Source organism: Chenopodium album, chromosome 9 (assembly GCF_948465745.1).
Source record: "Chenopodium album chromosome 9, dcCheAlbu1.1, whole genome shotgun sequence".
Lineage (NCBI taxonomy): Eukaryota > Viridiplantae > Streptophyta > Magnoliopsida > Caryophyllales > Amaranthaceae > Chenopodium > Chenopodium album.
This window is the reverse complement of record NC_137842.1, coordinates 20,226,852-20,237,667: the sequence shown is the minus strand read 5'-3', so window position 1 is coordinate 20,237,667 and position 10,816 is coordinate 20,226,852. Positions and strand designations below refer to the sequence as shown.

Sequence of the window (10,816 nt, the reverse complement as noted above, 5' to 3'; positions counted from 1 at the left end):
TTCCTAAGTTGCAAAATTGCAAGAGTTTGACTAACTTGCATTTCAATGTCATTCCATTCTCATTTTGTGACATTTGGTGAGTTGGCAAATTTATGTAGAGCTATCAACTTTGTTGGCAATGAACAATGGTTATACTGTTAATAATTATTGGTTAAGTTTAATACTCAAACGTACAAATTCCTTGGCAATGAACAATGGTTAGTATTATTAATTAATAATTATTGCTTAAGTTTAACACTCACTATTAGCATGAATTATTTTATTTGTTTATGATATTGCTATTAAGGATTTATAATCAAGTTTAGTACTCGCTGTTAGTATGAATTATTAATTATTAAGCTAAATTGGTGAAATAAAATGATACACTACTTGAATTGTAATTGTAAATTAATGGAATGATCATTGCTGCTTGTATAAGACAATTTGTAAATTAGGGCTGATTAATCAAGATCATTTTTACGCATAAATGTGATCAAATTTGGAATGATCAATTTCATTTTCACTTAGGAGTGATTTATTCATTACACGTAAATGTGATCAAATTTGGAATTCCTAACCCTTTAAAAAGTGGGAACTTCATTTTCACTTAGGAGTGATTAATTCATTACGCGTAAATGTGATCAAATTTGGAATGATCATTGCATTGCATTATTTGGAATGATCAATTTCATTTTCACTTAGGAGCGATTAATTCATTACGCGTAAATGTGATCAAATTTGGAATGATAAATTATTTATGCATAAATTTTGAGTGATCAAATTGTAATACTTATGAGTGATTTGTTTAAATTTGAGTTGTTTTCTCCTATGGTTATTAGGGAATTTATTTGTTGATTAGATAAATAATTTCTTTGATTGGCTAATTTAATTTACAATTAGTAGAGGTTAGAAATGTTTAAGTGCTTCATTAGGCAATAAGGGGAGTTTAGTGTCTAATTTCCTGTTTGAATAATTTGTGCGGGTAAAATGGGTATTAGATTATAGCATATGATGAAGGGTGCATTTAGGGTGGCTGCTTAATGCTAGGGTGGCTTGCCCATACCTCAATTGTTCATTAAACAGTGAGAGGCTTTCCTTGTTTGGTGCAACCTTGTCTTACTTAGTACATTTATGTTCAGGATTTATACAATTTTTTTATAGAGACCCCTTTTCAGTGTACCTTGCCATCTTCTTCTATATATAGCTTGGTTTTATTAAGAAGCATTGTCTTGTTCTTTCTTCATGTTCTTGGTTTCGTTTGGTATGGTTCTATTCTAAACTTTTAGATTAATTAATTATAATAATAATTAGAGCACATAGAAAATCTTTAAAATTATATTGATCAGTTTGTAAAAATGATTATGGTGGTGATAAAGCTGATTAGTAGTGTCAGTTTTGGTTCATTATTATGTAATGCAGCTCCCAAAAACGAACTTGATTATTGAACTTGAATAAGATTTCAGCTGGACTTTCTGGATAGCATTCGATGTGCTACAAAGACTGGACTTTGTTTTGAAATTATATTTTGGTAATAATAGTTTTCTTACAATGCTGGTGGTCATTGTTCATGATTTTATTTTGTTGTGAAGTAATAAGTCTTGGGTTTCATTTGAACTGTAGTTTCATGGTTGTATTATTGTGTTGTTTTTTTTCATAGCTCTATTTGGTAAGGTGTGTTCTTTTCACCTGACCAAATATTCCTAGCCTTTTTAAAAGAGGGAAATTCTTTAACATGAAAGGAATAATCATGTTGAAGAATTTTCCTCTAATTGATTGTGCTCCAAATTCTTAGGAGAATCTGTTTCTTATAATACCACATGATGGCTCTCAATTCAGTTGTGTTGTGTGTGTAATTTATATATCATTGTTAAAAAAAAAAATTCATGTGTTGCTTGATTCTTACATTTTACTAACTTCTATTTTTTGTTTTTCTGTGTACTTGTAGTTTTGTAATAAGGTATAATAATTGAGCGCAATCAGGTTGATCAAACGTGTTCTGAGTCTGCTGGTATGATATTATCTTAAGATTCATTGTTATTGTATCTTATATTATGGGTAAAGTATGATATTGGTTGCTGAAATGATCATAGTTTGTTAATCATTTTGCTGAGCTTGTTGGTATTTACTTGCTATCTTTGTTATGCAATTGTATGCTATTAGATAGGATTAATTTTTAAGGCATGATAATTGTAGTATGTTAAATATATCTTTGCAGCATTGGTAGTTAATATTTCTTATGATCTTTGGGACATATTTATTAGTATAGGAATAAATTGGATTATGGTTGATTAAGGTTGTGACATTGATAGAGAATATGGTAATATAGGGTGTTTTTGTCTTGAAATGCTAAGTAAGTAGAGGTAGAAAGAGTGTTTCCGCTGTGTGTACTAAATAGTGAAAAATTGTCGTAAACAAATCCATATGGCTTATTGCGTTACACAGGTTAAAGCGTCAATGACTCCAACAATTGCCATTCCTCTTCAGCCATTGCTGGAACAGATTACTGATTGCATAGGGCTTGAAAAACCAGTTTATATGATTGATGATTTTACGTCGAACAAGGTTTCTGTTGAGATTAAGTTGAAAAATGGTCAGCAGACCTGTGTTTTCAATGGTGGGGGAGCAGGGAGCTTGAGAAAATCATCTGAAAAGGCTGCAGAAAAGGCAATCCATGGCTTGATGGATTTGTATGATGTAGCTGTTGATGATTTCACTACTGATCGAATTCGAATTTACAGGAGATGTGCCACTTTATTCAGGATGAAGAGATGCCAGCTACGAGTTACAACTGGACATGGAACTGCGATTGGCAATGAGTCTATCCCTGACCACGGATCTCACTTGCCTGTGTATACTGTTCCCATTGATTATAAAGCATACTTAAAAATTGTGTTGGCACACACTGGTGGTGCTATGACTCCAATTGTAACTGTTGAATTCAGTGGTCAGCAGTACTTTGCTTGGACTGTGGTGACCTTCTACCCAAGTGTAGATTTACCTGAATGCATATTTGGTGATGTAGGACCTGAACCTGATGCTACAGAGCAGAGTGTGGCTAAGAAAGTGACTTATTTGCTGTTTTACAACTACAATTTCAATATAGTTGATGCAAATTTTGGTCGCCATTCTATAAAGTGTGCCCTTTCCATTCTTGAAAAAAGAGAAAATATTGACTGAGGAGGTGTGCAAACAACAGACTGAAGATCAAGGTGAAGTATTTTATGCTGTTACTGCGGATCAGTGTATTACTCCTAATAGTAAAGAAGCAAGTATCCCTGCTCAAATTGTTGTTCCACGCCCTCCTAAGAAACGCATGGCACGACCATCTTTTGGAGCTCCTTCCACTTCTGCTGCTGGGTACAGAAAGGTTATGCGGAGTATCCCTGAGGAGCTAGAGACTGTCTTCAAGCGCATGAAAACTGGGTAGATGGGTGGATGTTGAATATCTAAGCACTTTTGGGACATGCAGTGTGGTTTTAGCTTTCTCAGCAAACTCTACTTGGTTATGGAGCTTAATTTTGACCTTAGGTTTTGATGGCGTCTGTTTCATGTGTTTTGGCCAGCTGTTGGTGCTAAATGGTGATCAATGAAGAATATTAGCTACACCAGTGTATTTCGTTTAGGACTTTTCAAATTCCTAGGCAAAATGGGACTACTTTTTGCTATGGTGTGTAATTATGTATTATGAGTATGTGTGCTGTAAATCTATGCTTAGATTTTGCAGTATGGATGTTCTAATGTAATGCTATACTCTATCCTTTCTAATGCCATTGTGATTGGAATGACGACGTCTTACTATTAAATGAATCAATGAATATGTTTTTTTATTGTGCTGAGTGTAAAAGGTGCCATATTACATTTTGCATTCCTGTATTAGCATACTAACACTGTAACCTATGATCCTTCGAGTTCCAATAATACAGGGTTTCATCAGATAATGCATATTATATTGCAACAAAGTCGTGGGCCTCTTCTGTCAAAGAGAATGAATTGAAAGATGCTTTAATGCCAAGTCTAAAACATGGGTTCTAATCTCTACACTTGCTTTTTAATAATCAGTTTATGAATACATTCTATGCCTTTATATGCATGTGTTAGTTTACAGTTAGTAAAAAGACATTTGAATAAAAATATATGTTCAGACAGAGAGGAAGATCAATACTTATAGAACTACGAAATTACTTGATGCAGAATCGAAGATTAAGTCACGCAAATTAGTAAAGCGTAAAGCCAAGGATGCAGAATCTCCTATTATTGCAAAGGTACCTATAACTGTGGTGCAATGCCTGCCAAGTTTGCCCGCAGTAGCAACACGTAAATCAAAACGTTTGGAAGCTTTTATTGACGTTGGTACATGTTTAGTTGGATCAAGTTCTACACAATATAACCCCAAGCGTTTAAAGTCTTTAAAAGCTGGAATTAATTTGAGTGACCTTGACCATGCCACAAATAACAAAGTCTTTCCACTGTTCAAAGAGCCTAAAATACATGGCCAAAGAGCAAAACTTAAAAATGAAGGTATTCACACAATTTTTACTTTTCTTTAATAGCCATGATTAATTTCAAGTATTGTTGTTCATATATTCTATTTATGTATCAGTTGAAGCTGTTGCCTTGATATGTGATAGAGAAGTTCCTACTGAACCTCTTAAGCTGCCTGCTCCTACATTTTGTTCCAAGTGTTATGCAAAAAAGTTTGCCTATGAGCCATTGTTCTTTTGCTGTCGGAATGGAGGTGTCCAACTAGCTAAAAATCCATGGCCACCACAGTTTATTTGGCTTTTTACTTCTCAAGTTGAATTAAGTATTCATTTTAGACAATACTGTCGGATGTATAATAATCTGTTTGCATTTACTTCGTTGGGGGGATCCGTTAAAGGTGATACTAAAAAGGGAATATATGTATTCAAGCTGCACGGTTAGATATATCATAATCTTCCTGACTTATTACCTCATGATACACATCCCAAGTATCTGCAGATGTATTTTTATGATGCAGAGCACGAGATCAGGAATCGTACATCTACCTTTCCACAAGTGCAACAAGAAATAGTTGAGCTCCTTATGCAGATAATGGAGTGCAATCCATATGCTCAGTTTTTCCGTTCTCTAAGAGATATTCCAGTTGTGGAAAGCACTAAAATTCATTTGAATCGGAATCCAGTTCTTGACTAGAGAGTCTAAAATGCACCAACTACAAACGAGGTGGATGTCATATGGTTAGAAGAAACATCATCTAGCGAATATAACACTCCTCATATTGTTGCTTATGGTAGAAATGAGACTGATAAACCTCATTCAATTAAGCATTACTATGGATGCTATGATCCCCTTCAATATCCTCTTCCGTATCCTTACGGAGACAGTGGATGGCACGAGGGTTTAGAAAAACTAAATACAACTAACAATAGCAAACACTTGCAGGAAGAAGTTTGCCCTCTAGAGACAATTAACAGTGTGGAGGATTTACTGGCTGAGGAAGAAGCAAGTGACTCATCATTTTCTCTTTTTTGGACTTCTTTTTTTTTACCTAATCAGTGTTTGTTCATTCATGCTACTATATGAGGTATATATATTATTTGTAGCTAACTAATGAGGATTCCATTAGGAATATCTATGTCTTATGCTATACCATCTTTTTATGTAACTGTCATTCATGGGATTATTAATTAATAAGCCTATTCTGTTGTGATTGTTAATTACATATTTTATCTATGTAATACAGATGCATCTAATGGAAAGAGGAAAAAAGTGCAGAAGATTTCCTGTAGAGAGTATTATGCATTTAAGTTGCAAATAAGACAAGGAAACTATTTACTGCGAGCTGCACGATTGCTGCAACAATATATAGTAGACATGTATGTAAAACTAGAAAACACAAGACTGGATTTTTTCCAGTCGAAATCAGGTTGCCATTCGTGCTGATCTTTATCAAGGCATTCTTGATTGCTTTGAAAGCGGAGAAAACAATTCTGCAAATGTTGGTCATTATGTCATATTGCCCCCTTCTTTTTTGGGTGGTCCTAGAGATTTGCGTAAAAGATACTTGAATGCAATAACTTTGGTGCAGCGCTTTGGAAAACCAGATTTATTCATACCTATTACATGCAATCCTAACTGGCTAGAGATCAAACAAGAACTTGTTCCTGGAGAGCTTGCTCAAAATAGGCCAGATTTAATTGCAAGGGTTTTCCATGCAAAGCTAATTGCTCTTAAGAAGCAAATCATGGAGGAGAAGATTTTTGGAGAAGTTGCTGCATTGATATACGTTATTGAGTTTCAAAAACGTGGACTTCCTCATGCTCATATTTTATTAATATTGGCTCCCGATTATAAGATTAAAGATGCAGCAGCTTTTGATAAGTTTGTAACTGCAGAGATCCCCTCAACACAAAATCCTCACTTAAGGCAAGCTGTGTTGTCTCACATGATGCATGGGCCTTGTGGGAAGGCAAATCCTGAATGCTCGTGTATGAAACATAAGGGTCGAATGGGTGTCTGTAAGTATGGCTATCCAAAACCATATGTAGCCGAAACAACTAGCCATGAGGATGGGTATCCCATGTATAGAAGGCGCGATACTGGAGAAATAGTAATGATTCGGAAGAAACCTATGGATAATAGATGGGTCATTCCATATAATCCCCATTTGTTAGCACTCTTTGATTGCCATGTGAATGTTGAAGTGTGCTCTACAATTCGGGCTGTAAAATATCTCTACAAGTATGTCTACAAGGGGCATGATCGTATTTCTTTCAATGTTTCTTCCGTAGATAATCCGAAACCCAGGGATGAAATAGAGCAATTCCAATCAGGACGTTGGGTTTCTCCTTGTGAAGCTGCCTGGCGTCTATTCAGTTTTAGACTATTCGAAATGTTGCCACCAGTGTTGTCTCTTCAAGTCCATCTTCCTAGTTTGCAAACTGTTCAATTCAGGCCAAATGAAAGTCTTGGTTCTATTGTGAATGACACCAAGAGGCAAAAAACTGCTCTAACAGAATTCTTTGCAATGAATGCTGCAAATCCAGATGGTCCGCAATATTTGTATTTAGAATTCTCAAAGCATTTTGTTTGGACAGCATCTTCAAAGACTTGGACTAGGCGTGAGACTAAAAAAAAGGTCATTGGTAGGATGACATTTGTATCCCCATCTGAAGGTGAGCGCTATTATCTGCGCCTTTTTCTTGCAAATGTTCGTGGGCCTAAGTCTTTTGAAGATCTTAGGACTGTTCATGGCTACATTCATGCAACTTTTCAAGAAGCTACTGTCAAGCTTGGTCTTATATTTGAAGATGATGTTGTGGACAAATGTATGTTAGAGGCTTCTGAAACTCATATGCCTAGGGCTTTAAGACGTCTATTTGCAACTATACTCATTTTTTGCAATCCTTGCAATCCACTTGCTCTTTGGAACAAATTCTATCCTCACCTTTCTGAAGATTTTGCAAGTCATCCTTCAAACCATGCTGATAAAGTTCAACAGCTAACACTCCGTTCTCTTGAACAGTTTTTAGAGGAAATGGGAAAAACTTTGGCTGAATTTGGGCTCGATTGTCTAATCCATGAGTCAGATGATGAAATCAGAAGGACTCGGGATATTGTTGACGCCTTAGATGCACCAATACCTAATATGTACAAGGAAGCATGCTTAAGCCTCAATCCAAAACAACAAGATACTTTTGACTCCATTATGGAACATGTTACGACAGGACAACCAGGTGGATTCTTTGTTGACGGGCCTGGGGGGACAGGCAAAACTTACCTATATTGTGCGCTTTATGCAGCCACAAGGGCAATGGGTAAAATTGTGCTCCCTACTGCTACATCGGGCATAGCAGCATCCAACATAGTCACTGGTAGAACAGGACATTCCCGATTTAAGATTCTAATCAATCTTGTTGTTTCAGCCTCTTGTTTGGTTTCTAAACAAAGCAGTTTAGCTGCTTTGCTAAAAGAAGCATCTTTAATAATTTGGGATGAAGCTTCGATGGAAAAAAAGGAGAATATTGAAGTTATGGATGTTCTTTTGCGTGATTTATGTTCACCGTCTATACCTTTTGGTGGGAAAGTCATTGTTTTCGGAGGAGATTTTAGACAAGTACTGCCTGTTGAGCCAAGAAAATCACATAGTGAAGCCGTGGAAGCAAGTTTAGTTTCTTCCTCTCTTTGGAACCAGTTTAGGAGATTCAGGCTCACTGACAATATGAGGGCAAGGACAGATGGCCAATTTGCTGATTTTTTACTTGCCATGGGCAATGGTCAGCTGCAGACTACAGAAATTGAACAGATTCAAGTGCCTTGGCATATAATAGTGCCCTATGATGAATCTAATGATGCTATAGATAGTCTTATTGATTTTGTTTTCCCAGAAATAAAAAAGACAAACTGCAATGAAGGCATGTTTGTTGATAGAGCAATCTTGACTCCTCTCAACGCTGCTGTAGATGACATAAATTGCAGCCTAATTGATCAGTTCCCTGGGGAATCTGTTTGTTATAAAAGCTACGATTTATTGCTTGATGATACAGGAAGTATTTATCCAACAGAGTTCTTAAATACTCTTTCTCCTGGTGGTATGAGTCCACACAAATTAGTGCTAAAGCAAAATTGTCCTGTTATCTTACTAAGAAACCTTGCTCCTCCATCAGGTCTCTGCAATGGCACCCGTATGCTATGTAAGCATTTTTACTCTAATACAATTGAGTGTGCCATCATAACTGGCCATCATGCAAGAGAGCTTGTTTTCATTCCACGAATAAATCTACGGCCATCTGAGGCACTTCACTATCCATTCAAGTTTCAAAGAAAACAGTTTCCTATTAAGCTTAGTTTTGCTATGACCATAAATAAGGCCCAAGGACAGACTCTATCACAAGTTGGCCTCTATCTAAACAACCCTTGTTTCTCACATGGGCAACTCTACGTAGGTCTATCTAGGGCTCAGACATCGGCTCAAATTAAAGTTTTATGTAAGCCTACAACAGACCAGGTTTCAACAACAACGGTCAGAAATGTTGTATCATTCAGCATTCTTGAAAAGGCGGGCATCATCTAGGTACAACCTGCATACATACATATTATATACTCATTTCTTCCTCCATACTTGTTTACCCTTGTTGGTTAATATTCAAATCACAAATCTAATTACCATATTTTTTAAATTTTAACACCAGGTTCCAGAAGATTTTGATGCACACTGCTCTAAAGTTTATCACACATGTGCTTCAATATTTTGAAGATTCTGAAAATTGGCTTGGATATTTTGAATATTCTGAAATTTGGAAGATTATGAGATTTGGCTTGGATACTTTGGAAGAATTTGAAATTTGGCTTGGATAATTTGAAGAATCTGAATTTTGGCTTGGGTATTTTGAAGATTCTGCAATGCTTTCTAAATATACCTTACACATGTTGTTAAGTATATGCTTATGAATGCTCCTACTATTTATAGCCTAAACTATATTATTTCCTTAATGAATATAACATATTTATCAAATTACACTCTTTGTAGCTAAAGATGCAGTGAATATTACACATATCACACGTTCCTCAAGTGAAATCTAAATTGCAGCACAAGATGTTTACCAAGCATCAGTTGGAAATAATGGACTGATTACAAAGTGTTAATTACTATTGGCTTTAAGACATGTCAACAGCAAAATGACTCAGTCATCAAGTTTATTAGAAGCAAAACCATCAACAATATTCCAGGAATAGTGTGGGATACAAATGATGCATGATCAATAGTCTGGTTCATTTCATTAGCAACTGAATTATTACACTTTTTGAAATTATGTATAACCCTTAATTTCTAAATATTTGTATAAAGTAATCAATTCTCAATGTGTAAGAAAATGACTACTTCTCATTGCTAACTAATTAGCAACACAGAACCATCAGCAAAAAAATAACGTATTCCAGAAACTTAATTTGAGGAATATTATTGCTCATTCCTCAAATTAACGCTTATACATGATTACAACTTATTAGAAAATGACTTTTTGCAACAGAATAATTTTTTTTATGTTGTTCCCTAATTTTTGCTCATTCCTAGCTAATTAGTAGCACACGACATTCACTGATTTTTACTCACTCTTAAACAAATAAGTAAAATCATCCTAGACAAATGTCAAAAAAATAAAATATATTTTAGCAATAAGTAGCACAGGACATTGAAAATATGGAATTAAAATAAGAAAATCATAATTAAATTCTCATTGCTAAAATATATTTGTGCAGCCAACAATCAAACACAATATGGTATTAAAATGTGAATTGATAACGGAATACCCAAAATATTATCATTTCATATATGGAATACATGATTTAACATATTACAAAAGATGCATTCCAAATAAAAGAGAGGCTATTACCTATTCTAATATTACATTAAAATGATTCATGTTCAAAATTAACCTCCCACCATGTACAAAATTAAGATTAAGCATAATCAATCTTAGATATCAGCATAATAAATTCTTTCCAAATGATCAATGGAGTGCTTATCATTATCAGAGTCGTAGTCTGATTCCTCATAAAGTTGTACCGGAGAATCGGGCTCATACCATCTCTTAATTCTCCTAGCTTTCTCCTTCCTCCTCTATAAAATTTACTTCTCTTTTGCCCTTTCCTTTCTCTTTTTTTTCTTCTTCCTCCCTTTGTCTTACTCTTTCAGCCATTTTCTGTCTTGCTTCTTCTAATCTGAGCGCTTGATCAAGGTCATCCTTGTGACTCATGAGCTCCTTCAGCGTCTGCTCCATTCCAATTCGCACTTGGTGAAGGTACTGTACATACCATTCACATTCTTCCAGCAATTCCTTCCTCTTTGCTTTATCAT

At 35.3% G+C, this 10,816-nt stretch overlaps 1 protein-coding gene across 1 annotated transcript; it reads left to right on the top strand.

The window, feature by feature from the left end:
- Window positions 1-2,433: 2,433 nt before the first annotated feature.
- LOC145557504 (uncharacterized) lies at window positions 2,434-9,034 on the top strand. Its single transcript, XM_081618681.1, has 8 exons — window positions 2,434-3,042; window positions 3,176-3,346; window positions 4,122-4,497; window positions 4,580-4,897; window positions 4,979-5,075; window positions 5,256-5,467; window positions 5,705-5,837; window positions 5,938-9,034. The coding sequence occupies exons 1-8, from the start codon at window positions 2,434-2,436 to the stop codon at window positions 9,032-9,034; spliced, it is 5,013 nt and encodes a 1,670-aa protein (XP_081474807.1).
- The last annotated feature ends 1,782 nt before the right edge of the window (window positions 9,035-10,816 follow it).